The sequence below is a fragment of the Micropterus salmoides genome, unplaced genomic scaffold (assembly GCF_014851395.1).
Source record: "Micropterus salmoides isolate LMB-PRFRI ecotype aquatic unplaced genomic scaffold, ASM1485139v1 Ms_hic_scaffold_12, whole genome shotgun sequence".
In the NCBI taxonomy this organism is placed as follows: Eukaryota; Metazoa; Chordata; class Actinopteri; order Centrarchiformes; family Centrarchidae; genus Micropterus; species Micropterus salmoides.
The window spans coordinates 1583882-1605774 of record NW_024040263.1 but is presented as its reverse complement, the minus strand read 5'-3'; the positions used below and the strand labels follow the sequence as shown (position 1 = coordinate 1605774).

The following is a 21893-nucleotide window of genomic DNA, read 5'->3' as shown; positions in this document are numbered from 1 at the left end:
CTACCAGAATTTGTCTTCTCTAAGACTTCATCGCTCTTTCTGCTGCCTTCCACGTCAGTGACCTACTCCTCATCTTTTGACTTCCACCTCTTACCCCTCCACCTCTTTTGAGTCTCTCCGTCTTTACACAGCTCTCTCTAGTTTCTCATCTTCAATTTTTATGCTACTCGTTGTCTTTGCCCTCTCTCTTCCACCTGAAACTTCTCATCCCGGCCCTCCTGTCCTCCATCTTCCTCTCTTCACTATGGCTGCGTCACCCATGCCCCATCTTCTACCCTCTCTTTGCTTCTCACATCAAGTTTAAACAAGTTTTCTGGTGGCAGAGTTAATATACTGACATTTTCTTGTATCTCAGTGATACTTGATGAAATGCTTGAAATAATAAGTTTAACTCCAGTGATCACACAGATTCAGTATATTTTCAGATTCAGTATAAACTATTTCATATTAAATCTTTTAATTATAGAATGAGTATGACGATATGGCAGTGCTATGTAGGTTCTTGAATTTCAAGATCAAATGACTGATGATAATGACAAGAAATACTAAAGATGTATGGATGAAAACATATAGTAAATTCTAAAAAATATGGATGGAGGGAAGGAAGAACTCACGTAGGAAGTACTCGGAAGCATCCGCCTCATAGTCAGCATCCTCTGGGAAGTGATCTATCTGCTTACACATGCCTTTAAAAGATCCTGTGTGAGATCAAGAGAAAGAAAGAAAAAAAGAAAGAGAGGAGGCAAAGTTATGAATAAAGTCACAAGTCAAAGCATTTAAATGAAATGATTAGACAGAAGAAATAACAGTTTAAAGGATGTACTGTATATGTAAATGTGTGTTTGGTGTGTGCTTATCACAATCCTTTGCCCAGCTAAATCATCACTGTAATTGCAGTAAAAATTAAGATAATGACAGTGAAGACAAGAGGAAGGTAATCAGAAAGTCAGCAGTCAGAAAAAGGTCAGGTTAAGAAAGGGGAGTGGAACTCAAGAAAGAGTAAAAAGGTAAGAAAGTGATGGCGAAAAGAAAAGAAGAAAAAAAGAAGTAGGTTAGATGCAACATTTGAGACAAAGGAAATAAAGAGAGGAAGAAAGATTTGTCATCAGCTTTGAAGAAATGCATCACAGGACAGAAAGTGACAGACAGAAGAGGAAGAAGAAGGCAGGAGGAGTATTTAATTTAAACGCCTCATCAGAGCAGACAGGAGGGTGAGGAGGAGGCAGGAGGAGAGAGTGAGCAAAATGCAAATGAAAGAGAGGAAGAAAGGAGAGCTGATAGTGCCGCTCATTAAGAAGAATTGTGTGTGTGTGTGTGTGTGTGTGTGTGTGTGTGTGTGTGTGTGTGTTCAGCTCCAGTGGTAATTGTATGCCCTCCCAAACCACTGCAATTAAATGGGCCCTTGTTAATTGCCGATTGAAGGACGAAAGACTAGCATCGGTTACACACACACACACACACACACACTCGCACAATATGCCTCACACTTACAAGCACATACACACAAAAAACCAATACACACTCATATACTTTTGCATCAGCCCTACTATCAAGAGAACTGGCTGTCTTTCTCACACATCACAGTGAGAGCACTTACGACTAAGTTTACAGACACTTTACATTTTCATCATCATCACCACTGAGAAAAAGCTTTTTTTTTTTTTTTTACCAAAGCTCAACACATAAAAGTGAATAAAAATGATGACAGAACTTTACCACAAGCCTGTTTCATATTTACATGTCTTTTATACACTTCAGCAAACATGCAGGCGAACAAAGTGTTTTTCATCAGGTAGGCTTTGATAGAAACATTAAAGATATTTCGCCAGGAAGCGGCTCGAAAACCTTTCAGCGTGCTGCAAAAAGGCTTTCATCATTTTATAATTTCAGTGTGAACTGTGTAGAGCTGTGTGTAGAAATTCTGTTCCGTTCCTGAGAGGACAATGATGTGCAAAAGCACTGCGTGTTTCAGGTGAAAATAGCCTCACATTCACATTGCCTCTTGTCTCAGTTACTTACTGTAGCTATTTGTTGTGCAAATGTGAGGGATACTACAAAGTTGAACAGTCTTGAAGTATGCTGTGTGTATGCAAGAGGCTTTTAGTCAAGCATAGAAATAAGGTGTAGATGTGTAAATGTCTCTTATGTTATGTAGTTTGACCTCCAGTGACATGAAGGAGGTCTGAGCTTTTCTAAAAGACTGAGTCACGTGGACATCACTAGGATTGAAAGACAGGAGGCTTAGCAAAATCTTTGCACTCGCATCTCTTGTTACTGTATTAGAAGAACACTTACCAGTATGTCAAAAGTAGTGAAGAAGCCAATATGTTAAGACATACTCTGTTCTCCATTTCTCCTCTGTTGAACAAAAGTTACTGTAATGTTACATGGGTGTCTCTTTGAGCATTAAACAATTAATTTCCTGCATTCTGGTGATTTTTTTCTGCACCAATTTCTGTCTTTCCTGCATCAATTTTTGGTGGAAATGTTTTTATTTTTGCAAAGGTGGCAGGTGACAAATCAAAATCTAAAACTCAACAGAACTTAAATCAGTGCAGCTCTTAGTCATTCTGTGTTGCTTTCAGATATGTTACTCCTGTAGATCAACTTTCTCATGTAATATTATCCCTGCTGAGTCAGCACACATGCACATGAAAAAATGTTGATATAATAAAAGAATTTTGTCCAGTCCATTTTTGAACCAGATTTGGCACTGGTACCACAGCTAGCTTCTCTCATTGACCAGGATTCAAAGAGCTGCTAACACTGGTTGATTAATGTTAACTTAACTGTAGCTAGCTAGCCTAGCAAAAATGTCAGAGAACTCTGTTATAAGTATTAACATAACAACATAGTGTAAGTGTAATTCAATGATGCAACAAAGACGCATTTAAAAGACGCATTCACTTAAAAAGCGGCTTTAGAATGTGAGCACAAAAACACACCTGAGCAGCAGGTATGCTAAAATGCTTTGTTTACCTTGCAGTATTACGGCAGCGCAGCAGGCGCGAGCAGTGAAAACAAGGAATAGGATTTAACTTATATGGAGTCTAAATGAGCTGTGTGGAATGGATTGGAAGGAGCAGCAGTGTGAAAGTGACGGCTGTAGAATGGAGTTAAATTTATTAGTGCATTCCTGAAGTGGAATGGATTTGATTGACGACGCTCTGAAAGGTGAACAAACAGATACGCTGAATTACAGACAGTAAAAGTGAGTGGGTCCAATATCATTGGTCCACCCACATACAATGGTTCCGACGCCCATTAAATGTTAGCTTTTAGACACATCAACGCTGCATGTGGGGAATTCACTTAGGCCAGACTGAGTTCTTCTATAGGCTGCTCATGTAAATGTGGGATGAAGTAATACCATGTCTAATTTCTCTCTCTATTAGATAAGTTGTAGGTCCAAAGAATGCTATTTAATTACAGTAATTACTCTTACTGCACTGTGGATTGGTTCAATCAGAGTGTGATTTTTGCTCTGTAGTTTGGTTTGCATACAAACATTTACACGTAAGCTGTTGATAAGGATCCTATTTAAAGTGGCTACTGTCTGAAATTAATAACCTGATGGTGGGAGCATTAAAAGATTTGGAGTAATGATTACTATATGTATGGATACAAGTATGTATGATTGCCTTTATTTTATTATATTTTCCTGTGTGTATATCTGTGGGTATATGCTCATGTATATCCAAGCCTACATTAAGGCAACATCTGCCAACAAATGCATAATGTTAGAAGAAAACAAAACAGCCCACATTTCCTTAGACCTGTAGACCACAGACTGACTGTAGAATACTACTGACCTGCAGACCACTACTGACCTCAGAATCAGCTGCCTTGCCATCCTCCTGCTTCTCTTTCTCTCCCCTAAAATATCTTCAATATCCATCTGGTCAATGAATGGAAGGATATACAACAGCATTAACAGGGACACTATGACATTTAGTTTTCACTGACAACAACATTCTATGGGGACTGATATTGTTTTGAAATAGGCTACTAGAGATAGGTAAAATGAATGACGTTCACATTATCAACACTAGTGTTTTCTATAGCCAACTAAAATATCTCCTTTCCTTTACCTCAAGTAAACGTTTCTGAAGTTCAGCAAGTAACAGTCACTAACAGCAATTTACAGTTTCACTCTGAATCACTCACTACACTGAATCAATCTTCCTTTTACCATGTCTGTGTGTGTGTGTGTGTGTGTGTGTGTGTGTGTGTCTCTCTCTGTGTAGTAAGTGGCGCTGCAGCTCAGCAGAGCAGCGATGACCCTCAGGGTCCTAGTGCCTGACCACAGCAGGGATTTCAATTATGAAGCAAAGGAAACAACCAGGATTATTTTAAGCCAATAATTACAAATTCTATTTGTATATTTCAATAGTATTTATAAATATTCGAGTACGTGTCTGCACTGTATCAAAAAAAAATTTTAAATGTTGTAAATGTAATTATTTTTCTTATTATTCTTTGGGGGGCTTAGGACCATGTTAGGGTGGCTTCAGCCACCTTAAAATACGTCCATGCTGAATCATAAGTATCAAAAAACATTACATCATTACTTGTTCAGTTCAAGATTTGTTACTGATATATCTTATTAGCTTTGTTTTGAGATAATGGCATCTATAAATAACAGGATATTACCAGTTGTTACGGTGAGCTGCATGCATGACATGACCGTTAACACTTGATACAGTTAATGTCACATGTCAGAGAGTTATTGACAAGCCACAAACAGAATGTCGAGGCGGTGAAAAGTACATGACCCAATCAGAGAGCCAAACGTGAGCGTCTGTGCCCGTCCTCGGTAAAACGCCACCCGGAGATTTAAAATGTACAACGGGGTCGGCAGCGTTTTCCAACTTCTCAGTTTTAGGTCTTCGTTTTTGTCGTTTTAATCTGGACGGGAGGTGCAAACGTAGCAAAAGGTCTCGATACGAAAACGCATTAGTGTAGATGGTGCCTCAGTGCTATGAGGTAAATAGAAAACAAAATATGTAAATAGAGATGCGTCATCCATCTGCACCACTCTTGTGCTTTGAAAATGTAGAAAAATAAGAAGCAAACTTCGACTACAGTGCTGACACGTCTATGCATTGAAAAATCATGGTTCTTGTGAAATGTGACACAGACAGTGTTTTAGTCTGTAATAATATTACTTTTCCCAGTAACTAATTACTTATTATTACTAGTTACAAAGGCAAGTAACATTGTCGTCTATCGTAAACTCTTAGCGAGCAGCAAAAAGCTTTCAACTGCGAACATTTCTACATCTGATTTATTGAAGCATCCGCTGAAGCAGCACAGCAACGTGAAACTTGAAAGAAACTCCGGCAGCTGCTGTCACTGATGCTTGGACTCGTCGGGAGAGAGTGCTACGTAATGTAACATTTTGTAACTGCTGAATAAGGCTCTTATAAAAAGGCTACATGTGCAGTAAACCTCTGTTTAAAAGTCGGGATTTACTTATTTTTTTTATTTCAGCCGGTGGCGTTAAGAAACGTAGGCCTAGGCTATATGCTTTGTAAAATATGCTTTGCCACAGGCTTTTCTTTGGTTGCCAAAGCTCTGAATTGGCCTTCAGTTTTGGATTGACAAAGATTTTACCATGTTTCTTTCACAACTGTCAACTTTCATCTCAGACAAAATTGCACAGTGAGAATAGAGCCTTTAGTCACAAACTTGGTGATGGTGCCTGAGTGAACTCCTACTGAAGGGACTTCACCTTAGAATTGGCTGAGCAACATCAACTGTGACTGAAGCTTTACTTTTCCTGCTTTCACTAGCTTTTAAAGGAGTATGTTTTGTTAGATATAGATAGTTCTGACATGTATAAAGATGAATATACAAACACACAGAGATAACATTAACCTTTGTGGCTTTGTTAAAGTGGGGAAACACTTAGTGATTGTTCAGACGATTATAGTTTGGGTTTAGACATCATACTCATTAGACACTGTGTGTTTTGGGTCAGTTTGCTGCTGACAGTCAGGAAATAAAATCATAATTAAAATTTTTACATTAAAGTTGTTGCCTGATATCCCTTCTAAGATTAGTTAATCATTTACATTCATTTTTACAACTAAAGCTGGATCAAAGACAGCACAAATGTGATCAGCAGAAATAACAACAGAAATACTGGCCAAAAAGCTAGCGAACACAAATCCAGCACATGCAGCATTTATAATCCAGTTTATCCAGGTTCCAACTTCCAATTTCTCTGCACAGTTTACAAGACTTGTTGCTCTTTTCTCTCGCCCTTAACCATTTTGTTGTTTTTGTCTTTGGATCAATTTTAGCATAAATGAGGAGGGAAAATGATTTATTCATTGATGACAATGTAAAAATATGTGGTAATCATAGTGTGCATTTACTCAGTTGTTTCTGGCTGTCAAGGCTAATAATTCAGTGTACACTATGTTGGAGGAAGTCTATTATTATGTGTGATGTGTCTCTGTAGGGTTTCCTCAGTCTTCAGGTGAAGCAGGTTAAATGGTAACTGCTTAACAGGAATGCTTTGGAGTAGAAACAAGACCACTAGACAACATACTAGCATCCAGTTTGGAATCAATTTACCTGTGCAGAATTTTAATCTTAAACATTCCTGTATGCATCTATTCACAAGATTTCTGTTATTTTCTCAACCATCTAACTGCCATGTAGCTACAGTATTATAAAACATTCAAAATGGTGTCTGTTGTGGTTGCTAGGAGATGTGCAAAGTAGAAGATACAGTAAAAACACTGTTGTACCATCACTCTTTCAGCTTTAATAATAATAATACCTTTTTGTATCACTGTTTGGTTTTCAGTTTTAATTTACTGGCGACTCCACATGAAGATCCCACATTATGTCAAACGCATCAATTCACACACTCACTGCTGGGCAGAATTTCCATCATCTCCACTCTCTTCCCTGTCTCTCTCGCATTTACACTCTCCCTCACTCCCTCCAACACATGCCCACCCACGCTGCAGCACAAGCACATGTAATCTGGAATTGCATTTTCCTTTCATTCTCTCCTATTTTGCTCTCACATAACCCTCTCTGTCTCTCTCTTTCTCCTCTATCGGTCTCTCACATGCATACATATGTGTGTACCCCGAGGACCAGCTGGCAGCTCAGCTCTCCTCTACTCCTCTGTCTCTTCCTTTATTCTTTCTGCAATTCAAATCAAAAACACACTTTATTGTCTCAACAGGGATGAAACCTGTGCAGCCTGAACAGAGCATTATGTCATCATCTGAGATTCACTGATTATATTTACTTTAACAGCCAGAAAACAAAACAAATCAAATGGATATAAAATGTGTCTCAAAAAGCCTCAGTCATGAGCATTTTACTTACATCTCTAGTTATCCAAGCACTGTACACCTATACTGCTCTGATATGTCATATGTTTACCTAAGAACAAATAGTCTTACTACTCTCTCCTGTCATCAGATGAGTGAATCTGCTGCTCATTTCAGTGTTCTGAATTTGTGAATATGAGGCCAGTTTTGTGAGGTTTGAGTTTTACTCTTGATCATCTTAACATTTTTAACTGTCTCTGTACTATGATTCAGATTTCACACAAGTTTGCTGTCCACACTGAAATGCCTATAGAAATACAGTTAAATCTCTTCTATCATCTTTTTGTTTTGCATTGTCATCATTATATATCATTATATTTTATATGGAATGACTCCTGTATTTTTTTAATAAACTACAGTGATCAAAGACACTGACAAAGTTTAACACTGATACATACACTGTATAAAAGAAGTGAACATAGACAACATGACATGACCGTTTTGAAGCCTTCAGTTTGGCGTGTTGGCTGTCACCATCTTGTTTTTTATGGAACCAGAAGTGGGTGGAGGGTGGAGCAGGGGAGGGATAAACAATACACATTGCTACGCCTAACTGGCTGTGGTAACAACTTGTCAATCACAATGTAGCCACACCCTAAAGCATAACCTGCTTTATTGTCTATTTTTCTGTAAATGGGACCATAATTCACAAAATCAACATCATGCAACATCATCTTCATGTAGTGAAGAAGACTTGAAACTAGTGATTGAGACCATAAACTCATTAGGAAAGTGTTTACTGACGTAATCAGTCAAGTGAGAAGTCAAATCATTTCGTCATAGACATCTATACAATCACATTTCTTTTTGCAGCCAGTGGTGTTGTCCCCTGCTTGCCTTTAGAAAGAATGAGGTTGAAGTACTTTTGCATTGTTCTAAAGGTTTTTCTAGTTTTTGAGGGGTCCTAACATACATCACAATCATAACAAAAGAGCAGAGACAAAATAAAGAAATACAATTATCAATTATCAATTATCGAGGGACAGAGACTCATTTGATAATTTGGAGTTAAGGGAACAAGATACTGTAAATAAGAAGAATATTTGAAATGAATATTCTTGAATTTAAGTTGAAGCCAGTGAGTGTTTCTTCTTGCGTTTAGTGATGGCCATTTGAGAGCCTCATACATTGTGCAGTGAAGACATCCAAGGACAAATCTGCAGAGTCTGGTATATACTGTGTTAAGATGGACATGGTCTGATATTACAGAGTTTTGATCAGGAGAATCAGCAGTATAAGTTGAGAGGCAAGTTTCTTACGCTAAAGCATTTACGAGACTGATTATTCTAAAGAACATTATTCCAAAGTTGAGTTTGCGTAAAACATGATCCATGTGTAAAAAAAAAAATCATACTGAAGACAAGCTTGAATTGGTGGAAGATCAGGTTTAGATGTGTATATGAAAGTGTCATCAGCATAAAGTTGGCCTCACTTTATAGACCCAGAAGTCCCCTCTAGCACTGATACTAATGGAAATACTAAACAATGTGTGTGAGTGTTGACACTCATACATCAACATTTTTCAAAAGTTGCAATTAATCCGTTTATACCACAATATCATTTTAATAAAAACACAATGTTTTTAGTTTCAATAAATCTTATAAGCTGTTGCCGTCATCTCTTCCCCATTTCTTAATATTTTACAATAAGTGAAACAGTGCCCCTCTAAATGCGTTGGATGTGTGGTGAAACACTATATTGCACCACCGAATACTGGCCTGCAATCTGACTACGCGAGAAGGCCAGGCAGAGTTGGCATCCCTTTGTGAAAAAAAATTAAATGATTAACCAATCAGATGAGGTCATGCCACTGCCTTAGTCAGGATGATGCCAAGGAAAGCCATCCGCTGTCTGGCTTCACGCCAGTGACCACGCCTGTCAAATCACAGCATGAGATCAACATCCTTCAGATGAAATAACGGGAGCTAGCAACTTTAGCTGGTGCAGTTATGGAGGGTGGAGATTTGGAGTTTTTAGTTATAATAAATAGTTTTACTGAACTACCACTACATCAGCAATTTAAGATTAAATCTGACGGAAGACCAACGCCAAAACTGGAGCTGGCCTGGAGAGGAAAAAGGGGTTTCGGACTTTCAATGAGGAAAACTACATCCGTACAGAGTGGCTAGCTAGTAGCGCCAAACTTTGACTGACTCTTTTGTTGCGGAGGATGTAAAAGCCAGTGTGAAATTCTATAACTTGGTTATTGACCACTTCGCCACCATGAAAGACTTGAGAATGGCCTTCCTTTTCAAATAGGGTGAGTGAAATGACACCTCCTTCTCTCTCTGAACTTAACTGAACTGCAGCTGTGTGTGCAATTTGTGATGTGGTTATATTGTTTGTTTTGCTTTGCTTTCCTGGAATTAGCTGCGAATGAAGTAACCTTGTTGTTTTTACTGCGGTTGTGTACGCATAGATAATGAGCTCCGGACAGCACCCGCCACAGGGCCCTGCGCCAGGTTAGGCTACCTGGCTGAATTATTGTTTCTACTCTGGTTGGTCTGGTACTTGGTTGTTAGTCTTGACGTTGTGTTGTGAACATTTGGCCAAGCATTAAGAGGTATGTAGGCCTATTTGATACATGCACCACTGCTACTATGCAAATGTCTTCACTCGTCTTCTGATTGAGCTTGTGAATGCTTCTTTCATTCTTAAGTGCAATTTCTACTTCTGTGTCAAATCGATGGCGTAGGCTACGGGGCTACACAGAGGCTATGCCGTCGTGATTGGTCAGCTGGGTAGCCTCGCAATGCCTCCGAGCCGACCGAAAGTACCACGCGCTTTGAAGTGACATTTACTAGGCGGCTGTAACACAGTGAATCAATATATTTGACCGTCGCAACCTGAGCGAAATGACTCTTTTCGCTATCAGAATGTGATCCATTCGGTTGGTAAAATTTGAAAAGCCTACACCAGCCGCACGTTTACAATTTACGTTAGCGGAGCGCTAAACCGAAAGTTAGCCTGCTCAACCAGCAAAAGTCAACACAGTGGACGCTCTAGCGCTACTGCCGACTAGCGCTTGGGGGTGTAATTGCAGAATGACGGACACATGTACGCACAAGTATAAATTCATGGCTACATGCGTAGCCTACAGCGTAGGTACACACGTAGACCCAACGCAGGAGTATAAATGGGCCTTTAACCAAAGCCTATTTGTACTGCGCACTGTAAGCAGCGGACTATGTATGCTATTTGGAATAAGAGAGAGTGAGTGAGAGAGAGCGAGAGAGAGAGAGAGAGAAAGAGAGAGAGAGAGCGTACGTGTCAGTTTGTATAATGATAACAGATAGTGTGCATCTTTAAAGTATGATTCAATTTTGTGTAAAATGATCCCGTGCTGTAGGGTTAGCTGGTCAACATGCATAAAGTCAGTGACTTAGGTTTAGGTACTAACATTTCTGATGGTTGTGGTAAGGGTAGGGGCTTCGGGAGGCTGTCAACACCTTTATCACGAATGTAGCTACCGCTAGCTAACTAGCACTTCCGGTCTGTAGAGGACGCCCCAGAGCGTCTCATAGAGACGCACCCAGTGCGTCTCACACCCTTTAGCGTCAAATAACTACGCTTTGTCACTCTTTCTCAAATCGTTGGTATATGACGCCCTGAGATGAAAACGTGCTGCTATCCCACACGCTTTCCTCTAGTTTCGTTTGTTGTTGTAAAATGTACCCGCCCTGTGCCCACTCTGATTGGTGGGTGGGACCGTAACAGGAAGCGCATGGCGCTTGGGACTGGCAAGCAAATCTGTCACACAAGGATGACAACGGAATGAATTTGTAACTGCTGTATAATTAACCTGCATTTTCTTATCGCAGTATTTAAGATTAGCTTATCAAGTTCTTTGAAAATGAAATTTTGATTTTAAAGCCATTAATTGTTCAGCCCTATGTCTAACCTTAACCTTAATCTTAACCCTACCCTTAACCTCATTGTAACTTCAACCTAAAACCAAGGCTTATCCTTCTAAAAGAACTTGTGACGAGTGACTTGTGTCACTGTGGGGAAAAATTATTTTGTCCCCACAGTGCTCCTTGGATGTATCAGAGCTGTCCACATTTAACCTTAATCAACAACTTGCTGTATATGTTCATGCTATTATGAAAATATAAAACATAGTTATTTTCATTACCAATATTCCATAAAAAATGTTATCAATTAATACCATAATTTGACAACAAACAATAATGACAACAAGTCTTCTCTTAAGTCAAGATTTCTTTGTCGGTAGCCTTCAGGTTCAGTTCTAAAGTCATAACAATATGTTTTCTGCTATCAATGTCAGACTTTCTCACCAACACCAAAACGTAATCTTTGCAAGAGTACGGTAAATGTAATTACAAGCTAATACATCCAGCCTCTTGACAACTATATGCTAGCATTAATCTAAATTATGCCTAAATAAGCAGCCATGTGGCTACAAGTTTGAAGGTTAAACTCTGGTGCTGATCCCTTTTTAATGCAAGTCTGAATAGATAAAAACTAGATTAGAAAATAAAATTGTCTTCCTTACTTATGCACTAATGAATGAGTAGACACTAAACAGTCTTTAATCCACAACTATTTCCAATCTAATTATTGGCAGTTGTTCCATTGTTGATTTGGGGTTACAGGACAGATGTGAACAAGACAAATCTGTGCAGACATAATTCATTTATGCTGTAAACTTCATACACTGGAGTTACACTCAACAACTTCTCTTGTGATTGTGTTTATAAAAGTCACTGTCCTATCTCTACTATTAAAATAAAGTATTGCACGTTTTTCTACAGTGACATTTAATATTTTGCCACACAGACAAAACCTTTGTGTGTATAAAATCCCCATCTGAGAAACACCTCTCCCCCTCCCCTCCTCCCCACCTCTCTCTGCAGTCGTCATAATGAGATGTCGCTCTTCCAAATTGCCCATGTTAAATTATACATCCTGCTTAAACATGGAACAGATACTATTATTCTGAGACCTGCACCTCGGGTCAGGATGGCTCCGTCACCCACTTATCCTCACAGCGATAGGGGGGCCTTGTGACTCTTCTTGGATGATTTATAGCAATAATATGAGACCCCAGTGACCGCCTTGCTGTCACAAGCCAATCAGAGGCCTGCTTGTCGACTGACCTTACGGCTGTTAAGGATAAGTTAATGTAGTGTGATGAAACACATCAGACATCCTTTTTATGAAGTATTAACATTGTAACCCACTGCAGAAAGTGTGTATGTGTGTGTGTATGTCTGTGTGTGGGGGGAGTATATGTAATGTAAAGTACAAACGCCCTCCACTGAACCAGCTCTGTGTGCTATGCAAATACTTGGCATAGCGTCTTTATTCTTTATGCTAATTATGGCTCAGTCTATCTGTGTGCTAAAATGCCATTAAAGTAATCCCTATGCTGCAAAGGTGGATGAGTATAAGAGACCTCGAAGGAGACGTGTTGCACAGCAAAGATGGCTATCAGCTCGGTTCAGTTGATTACAAGTGCGATGCACAGAAAATGTGTGTTCCTTTCTTTTCATGATCTATAAATGTTAATTCATCCAGGAGAGAGTTTTCCCGTGAGTGATGCTCTGTTTTTTACTCCTTTTATGCATTTGCAAACATTTCCTTTTTTAACCTTGTATTGTGTAGGTTCCCCATCTGTACTGAACATGGACATCCAGGACTTCAACCTATTACTGTATTCTTAACTGGGTACAGAACTAGTTTGTATGACTTGTTGACCAACCACATCTTTGTCATTGTTTTGTTCAAACTGGAGATAAAGACAGACCAAGTTCTCTCCATGAAGCAGGTTACATAATTGTATACCTTTAATTCCCAACCCAATTAAGTTTTCATTGATTTATTACATTTCTGACTGCTTTAAAGGTAGAAATAGAAAGTGGTGTGTGACGTATGTTCTATATAGTTCTAGCATCCTGTGTGTCGTACAGCACAACACCTGATGATGAAGATTAAAGAAGAACTATTTCACTATCTGCCATGTTTTAAAACTAAATCATGACATCCCAACTGGATGTGCAACTTTCCAATACCTGTCCCTTCAAATAGGTTCTACGTTCTTACGTTTTGATTCCACCTCGCACGTCTCTTTGATGTTGCGTCTACCATGCCGTTTTGTTCCATCCTCCCTGCATCCCACCTGAAGTGTTTCAGTAGCAGAGCCCAGTGAATAGTGGAATCAAGTAGTTCAGGCCATCCCTTATCATTTGGATCTCTGGGCCCACGCCTGTTGGGTCCGCACTAAAAGATCTAGCTCTATAGATCTGTATATAGTAGTTTATTGATTTGGCTATACACTTTGGTAATAAAAAGAAAATTGTACAATGTAGATAAAGTGTAAAATCAACTCTTCTTGCATTTTAGGACAAAAACTCTGACAAAAAAAGACAAGCTCCACCGCAAGAGGAGAGACACGGGTGCCTGAAAAGCATTCACTTCATTAAACGACTTCATTGTGAGATGTATTTCATTTTAATCTTTGAACCAGGACAGCCCAATTCATTTCCGCACAATTTCAGAACACATTCGACAATGGAGAGACCTATTAAAGATAATTGTAATAAATGTGGAATGAGATTTTCACCCTACTTGCAACTAATTTAGAGTAAGCAATTACTTTTCCTATCTGCAGGCACTCACATGTGTACACACAACACATAAGTTAGTTTGATGTGTAGTTGTGACAGAGAGACAAAACTGCTTGGTTTTGCTACTGAAAAAAGCCTCCGTCCTGTCTTAGATTTTTTTGAGACAGGGAAATGGAGCAGTGTTTTGTCATGTGGCACAAAACAAGAAGCAGCTAATGTGATAGTAGCACAAATGGCTGGTTAATTGTAATTTGGCAGCACACAAGCAGTTGGGTGAAGGGCACCGAAGAGGCCAGGTGGTCAGAGACTATCCCATAACCAGATGTTCATACTTTAAATCCAAATGAGCTCATCACTGCTAAATTTTCCCTCAATGCTAAAATGAGTCAGGCAAGCACAATAATTTTGCAAAACAATACATGCGCTTGACAGGGTTGTGCGTGATGATTGAAATTGTGTACTGTGTTAGCCATATTTTGGCAAAAAGATATATAGAGTGGACTATTGCAGCGTTCACATTATGTTGTTTATGCTGGGGGGGGGGCGAGCAGCCATGTCAGAAAAAATGTTGTCAGCTTCTGAGTTAGAATTCTTAGTCAGAAATATCAGAAATTTCTGATCTGGTATAGGAGCACAATCTCCTGATTAAAGTATAAATCAAATATGTGCATTTCAAGAACTCAATGTACAGCGAGGTTTCCATGTCCGCACCCAATGAACACAACTAGCTAACCTCCTCCTCTCAATGCTCTTTTCTGATTTTTGTCGTGTATCTGCTAAGAGGAAATCTTACAAGCCTACATGAAGCACCACACTGTGTTATCATCACTTAGATAGGCGTTGGTGTCGTGTGTAATGCAGAAGAATGTCAGCATCACTGATACTGCTGCTGCTGCTGCGTTCCCATCATGCATTGTGTATCCTGTATTAGATCAGTCAAACGGACGTCTATCTTCATGCATCTCTTTTCAGATACATCAGAACTATCAGTCTCTCTTGAATAGTATATACAAATCCGATTTGCACAGTGAAAGAAAAGTCAGGATATTTTCCGGACATATCAACGTAATTTCAGAGAGCTGGGAAAAAAAACCAGCACCACTTTTTTGGGACAGAGCTGTAGAGCAGCTCTACAGTGGTTCTGCATTTGGAAGTAGGACTAGTACTGTGTCACCGGCATGTAGCACTCTCAGGACAAGAATGTTACAATTTGGTGAGTGCATACTCAAAAAAACGGATACAGTTTTTCAGAGCACATTAAACAGCCTCACTATTCCCCAAAACAGGTACAGCAATCTGAAACTGGCTAACTCTAATTCTAAATTACTGCAACAACACCTGCACAGTGAAAACAGGATCACAGTCTACATGGCTGGTCACATGTCTTTGCAAAATAGATGGTGCCTGAAACTACTTGCTCTCTTGACTAACTGCAAACCATGCTGCATCTCTTTTTACACAGCAGTTTTTACTCCAGCAAATCTAGGTTATATTAAACTAGGTGGTGCAACACAGCTCATATGATTTTGAGCTCCCAGTTCTCTCAGTTCCCTCAAAAGTCAGAAGTGTCAAGGCGCTTTGCAGATTGTCGGTGGTTTGAATTCACATGTCAATGTTCCCTGAAGTTGAACACTACTTGAAAACAAAGAATTAATTTAATCTCGACAAATCCACTGATGGCGGCAATTCCACAGAATTTTCTGGTTTAAATGCTAATGTGACAAAGCTCTTAACCATAAAATATAATTAGAAACAAGACTGTGAGTCTACAGCCATGCCATAATCACTGATTACAGATATTTGCATCCACACCCATGGGTGCACACATGCCATTTTAAATGTATAAATTTGCAGATGGGATTTGGAGCAGAAAAGGGTCAAAACAATTAAACAATTACGGTTAATGAACAAGTCTAAAAGAGTTTTAATGGGGGGTTGGGGTGGTAGCAGCCACCTGCAAACAGCCACACTGTCCCCCTTTTGAGAAATCCCTCAGCTCTCTCTCTCTCTCTGGTCGCTTCACTGCTCTATCCTAGTTTTATTTAGTGAAACTTTGTGCAATGTTTTCCTCCCCCCTCCCACCCTGTTGAATTCCTTTGGCGCAGAGGGAGAGAAAGGGGGAAAAGGAGTTATAGGAGGTGATGAAAAGAGGGAGAGAGGGAAGGGAAGAGAAGGAACGAGACAGAGAGGTGACAGCAATGAAAGAAAAGTGAGACTCACAAAGCTGATAGCGTCCCAGCGAAGCTCATTGATAAATGAGGCAACAGATGTTTAGTCCTGTGTAAAATTACACCAGGCAGCTATATGTGGAACAGCTACCTGCCCTCATTTTGCAGCTCTACATTACATCCTCCCAAAAAACACACTGGCCAGCAGAGCCAGCGAGTGAAATGTCAGCTCAGATTATACAGTGCTATGATTTATATTACTGTGTCATTATAGTGGCAGCTTATCAAAAACTACAGAATAGTTGGAGAATGTCAGATTTAGGTATCACTTCTTCCCATTCAATCTCTTAGTCTTTGGATTTTAACTTGGGAATTTAAGGGAAGTATACTTTTAGTGTAATTGGATTAAGTGAACTTTACACAGTTATGAGCGCCTGCTGTTAAGTGTGACAATGTCAGCAAATAGAATGTCTTTCGCCTCCTATTTCGACAGTTCAACATGACTTTTTTGGTACTTGGGAGTCTTGAAAATGTCTTCTAGAATTTAAAATAAAGGTCAAAAAGCAAAAAGTTCTTTCAATGTGTGATCCCATCGACTGACAGATGTCCATCCATTGATATCTCAATATATTCTTGCTTTTTGACAATGATGATTATTTTAGTCTTCAGAAACCCTATGTGATATGTGACTTATTTTTGTGTAGCATTTCAATTTCTGAACAATAAATACACACAAAGGACAATAGTCAACATGTGCAAAGAATCCATTTTGTAATCAAGTAAAATGTAAATGGGCACTTAATCCACTTTTTGTGTGGCACCCAAATCATTTACTGTAACCAACTATGTCTCCTATAGAAATTATGTTTATATAGTACTAATTTGTTTTCCCAATTACATTAGGCCAGCAAACGTAATTGCTGCCTAGATTATGTCCCCTAGCAACGTCTCTTCAATCAGAATCAGATTTATTTGCCAGGTATGTGTACACATACGAGGAATTTGACTCAGGATGGTCCATTGCTCACAATATGCCTACTCATACAAAAATACCATAACATAAGAATAAAATCAAACACAGGCTACAGTATAGAAAACACAAATATACACACTATCAACAAAAACAATATAGACAGATTGAGACAATAGTGCAATGAGCAGAGTGCAAAGGATGCAGGAGTAAATAATTATTATCATTGTTATTATCATTATTATGTACATGTCGGAGGTGGATATGATATACAGGTACACATACACAAACAGGCATACATGTTCACAGTGTGATGAAGCATAGTGCAAAGGATGTTGGAATAAATAAGTATTATGTGCAGGTACAAGTGTAGGAGGTGCTTCATTTATGTACAACACATAAGTCATACAGTAAGGAGGTGGTCAAGGTGTATTAGGGTTTACAAGGTGCAGGACTAGGGACAATGTTGGTTGGGCACAGTGGTGGATTATTAAGTGTTAGAATCTGAATCACTTCAACCACTGATTTAAAGAACACTGGGTCAAATTGTATTCAAATGGTGTACTGATTGTTGTCAGGTCTAGAAGAGCCTTACTGTGAAGCAGCCGCAGGCAAGCTTGGGTGCATGTGTAAACTCAGTGCCAGCAGTTAAACTGCTGCTTCATAAACTTTATTTGTCTGTCAGTGCTTTTAGATCAGGTTTAAGAAATCAGATATTGAAAATTAGGATGGTATAGGAGCACAAGAAAATATAAAATATACAGTAATGCTGGATGGTGTTTACTATATCATCAATATCATATCGTTATACAATATCTTACTGCCCACCACTGCAAGGATAACCAAAAAGAATGTTATTTGCATTCATTTTGGCCAAAATGACTATTGTTGCACTAATAATATATTCAGACTCACTACCCTTCCAAAATATTTTTAGCATTTAAACAACCCACTTACGAGATAAATGCAATGTCCTGAGTCCTCCTAACATCCTAATATCTTTGCATAATCATTTTTTGAGGACAGAATCATTATCAGTTTTTTGTCCAGTTTTCAAACTGTTGAAAATGTTAGAATGAAACTATTCATATTTCCTAATCTATTTCCTTGCTTTAAAACACCATGCAAATTAAACACAGTGACCTATTGATCTAATGAATGATTTAAACAGTGGTCTTACTCTCAGCACAGAGGGTGAGTCATAGTGTAATTAAAATTTCAATATTAATGTGCTATACACCACAAACATACATATACTCAAATATATGCTTTGTGTATTTATGGCCTCAAATGTGTGGATTAATTTACAGACTAAAAAGTTGAATGAAAAGCTGATCATGGTCATAATGTTGCACATTACGCCACATTAAAATGCATTTCGCTCCAGTGGAATTCACGGGTATAAATGGGTCAGAATCAGCCATTAACTCATGAAGGTTGAAGGGACCACGAGACTGGGCAAGATAGTGGGTCAATGAGCAGTGAATAGCAAGCCCTCTCTCTCCCTTTACGCTTTCATGTCTCTCATCCTCTGTCTTTCTTCCCCATCCAGCTCTCTCTCTCTTTCTACTTCCTCACCCCACCACCCTCCCATGCCCCACAGTGTGTCTGTGATGGCTGTTGCGTAACATTACTAAAGAAACACCACCCCAGTGAGCAGCATTGATGGGGGTGAGGAGTGGGAAGTTGTGCAGGGCGCACTGACCCAATATCTAATGAAAGAGAAGAGAGGGGAGTGGAAGGAAATAAAGAACGATGGAGATGGAGAGGAGGGAGAGAGGGCAAAGGTGAAGTCATTGCGAGATATGAGAGATGGAAAGAATGGAGACAGAAAGGGAGATATAGAGGGAGGAGAGAGGAAGATAAAATGAGAGGGAGAGACAGAGAGAGGGGCAGAGGCTATGGGGGAGAGGAGGATAGAGACAGAGAGGGGCAGACAATGAATTCAGGCAAAAGGAGCCAGGACATTTAAACTATAAATAACCAAGATACTAGCAGCAACACTGGTCTGCTCTTTCTCTCACTCCATCCTTCCCTACATCTTTCTGGCATCCCCCTTTCCTCCCCACATTCAAATATTTCTCCATATAATTCCTCATGTCTGCTTTTTATTTCTGCTTGATAAAGCCAACATGACTTTTGAAAGCCAGAAATTTATTTGCAGTTTCATCATCCCAGCTACCAATCAAAGGAGAAAGTTGTTTACCAATTCAGAAGATGAAGGAAAGAAAGGAAACTTGCTATATTAAATTTAAGAGTTATAACTGAAAATGTGTTACATTAATTGTATATTATTAACTTTAATTTGTATTCTGAGTTATCAATTTGGAGAACAATAATTCTGACTGTAAGTATTTTTTTTAATTTTGAGGTTTAATGGCTAATAAAAATTTATTAGGAGATAATGGGCATCTTTGTCTTCTGCCTTAGATGACTAAAATAGTTATTGTAATAAAAATAGAGTGCTCACTGATGAGTTTTGAGCTGTTAATGATTTCCTTTGTTTTCTCTCTGTCACTCATGCAAGTGATGAAGTTTAACAATGAAAAAAATGTGTGCACTATGAGCTCCAGTCTGTACACTGCGGGACTTTTACATATAAATGAACATCTGTTACATTCAAGCCCTTGCCAAACAAGCTCACACAATGCTGATTAAGCCTATTACCATCAGGTAAATCTCTCTTTGGTCGCAGTATACCAGAGTTTTTAATCTAGTGTCTGTGGCTACATTTCCACACTGGCAAACTGTTAGTGATCACCGGTAGTGATGTGTTTCATGCCAACCAGCAATGATTCGTTTGCCAGAGTTGAAGGGGAAAGCAACCATAGTGACAGCAGCAACTCAGCAGAGCCTATCATAAGTCTCAATGTCAAAAGGGGGAGACGGAAGTTCCGCACAGCAGGTTTAACTTTTAACACAAAACTCTTTCAAATAGGGTTATTTTTCCTCATCACTGTGTGACACACTCAGCCATGGACAGTTGGGGAGATAATTTACCGGCTGCCCTGATCAGAGGTCATTCACTGGCTACCCTTTGGCAACAAGTTGTTATGTTAGCCAATCTGAGCAATCACTAAGTACACCTATTGGTCAATGAATGAACCGTAGGTGGACATGAGAGTATTTTCAAAGTGGATTATTTATTGTAAAATCCTGTTTTGGTGGTATACATGAGACTTGTATGATGCTCCATGGTGTCATTTGAGAAGGTGTTATGGTTGTGCTGTTAAATGGCGATACAACATTATGAAGTTTTGGTCTCCAGAAATAAATAGCAGGAAAGACATTTTGTAGTCTGTAGTCTTAGTTCAGCAGTGATATTCTAGCATGGAGGACATGATGAAACAAGATACAGCACTGATATGTCATTATACAGAACATTTTTTCTGCTCCTTGTCATGCTCTTCATTACATCCCTAAGTGTTTTCTTCTCTCCTCTCTCACTGTCTTTCTCTTCCTCTGTGTCCATCCCACTTCACTCCTTTGTCGCTGATTCATCCTACCCTCTTCTTTTTCGGGCCATAGCTGTATCACATTTTCAGTCTCTTTCTTCCTTCAAGCTTCCACCTATCCCTGTGTCCAGCCATGTCTCCCTGTATCCTAAATCCAGCGATGATTCTCATTTAAATTATGCAGATACTGTCATCTCAATTTATAATGGGAGAACTGACTATGCACTTATGAGCTGTCATGCTTCTGATTATTCAGTTTCACACATTCACACCTGGGAGTGCAAAGTTCAACCAGTCCTTCAATAAGCAGCCATGAGGTTAAGTGCTTCCCTCAAACACCTCAGCAGTGGTTGTTGAGGGCAGAATGCGATAAAGGGAGGTGTGTGTGTGTGTGTGTATATTTGAAAAAGAATAATCAGCATATTAATGTGCATGTGTGTGACTGTGTGCACATATTCATAGTTGATTCATTTGCCTGCACATGTGCATGAATGTGCGCTGACAATGTACAGTACAGTATTTGTGCATCTGTGCACGTATGTGTGTATGTGTGCATGCATGCATATGAATATGAGCCGTTAGTTGTTATCCACAGGGAAGACATGTTAACAGGTTTGGCTACCACTGAGAGGATTGGTAAGAAACCGTCATGAGCTGTGTTTGTGTTTGTTTGTGTGTGTCCTTCTCATAGGCCTACATGTATACACCCAAGTATGTGTTTGTGCGTGTGTGAGGTCCCATTGAGTCAGTGGAAGGAAAGCAGGGGGTATGAGTGTGAGGGGAGGGAGGGCTGGGGGGCGCTATGACTCATCCACTGCATGGGCCTCTGGCTCTCTCTCTCTCTCTCTCCCTGCATAGCAACGGCTGTGCAAAAGCTCATATAGGTCCATAGCAACCAGTACTGATAGTGTTGTGGCCTATAAACACTCCATTAACAGGTCAGAGGGACGCAGGAAATCATAATCAATATATAAGAAATTGTAGACTGTGGAGACTCAAACTAGCTGGATTTTTTTACATCAATAAAACACTGTTCAAAATCACACCCAAACCTTAACCAGAATAATTTAATCAAATCTTAAAGAAGATTTTGTCAAAATGTTTTTAAATAGAATGTTTTGGAGGTTTTTTTGGTCACAGTTTTAGTGTTAATTTTCATCACTCTCATGCATGAACTTCTTTTCAACCCACTGTACATCACCTGTCCTGCACCAAATATCAGGCAGACAAAGCTAGATAATAGTTTAGGCGATGAACATAGTGGGTCTCAAAGTGAAGATAACTACTTGACTACAAAATATTGCTTTATGTCTTCTGGCTGTGTAAAGTATATGTCATATCAACTTTAC

General features: G+C 39.2%; 1 protein-coding gene across 1 annotated transcript in view; it reads right to left on the bottom strand.

The window, feature by feature from the left end:
- LOC119898613 (voltage-dependent calcium channel gamma-2 subunit-like) overlaps positions 1-21893 on the bottom strand; it is a 67207-nt gene that overhangs the window by 19291 nt on the left and 26023 nt on the right. The window contains exon 2 of the mRNA XM_038712763.1: positions 615-698. Coding sequence (XP_038568691.1) covers positions 615-698 — 84 coding nt within the window. The remainder of the gene's footprint in view (positions 1-614; positions 699-21893) is intronic.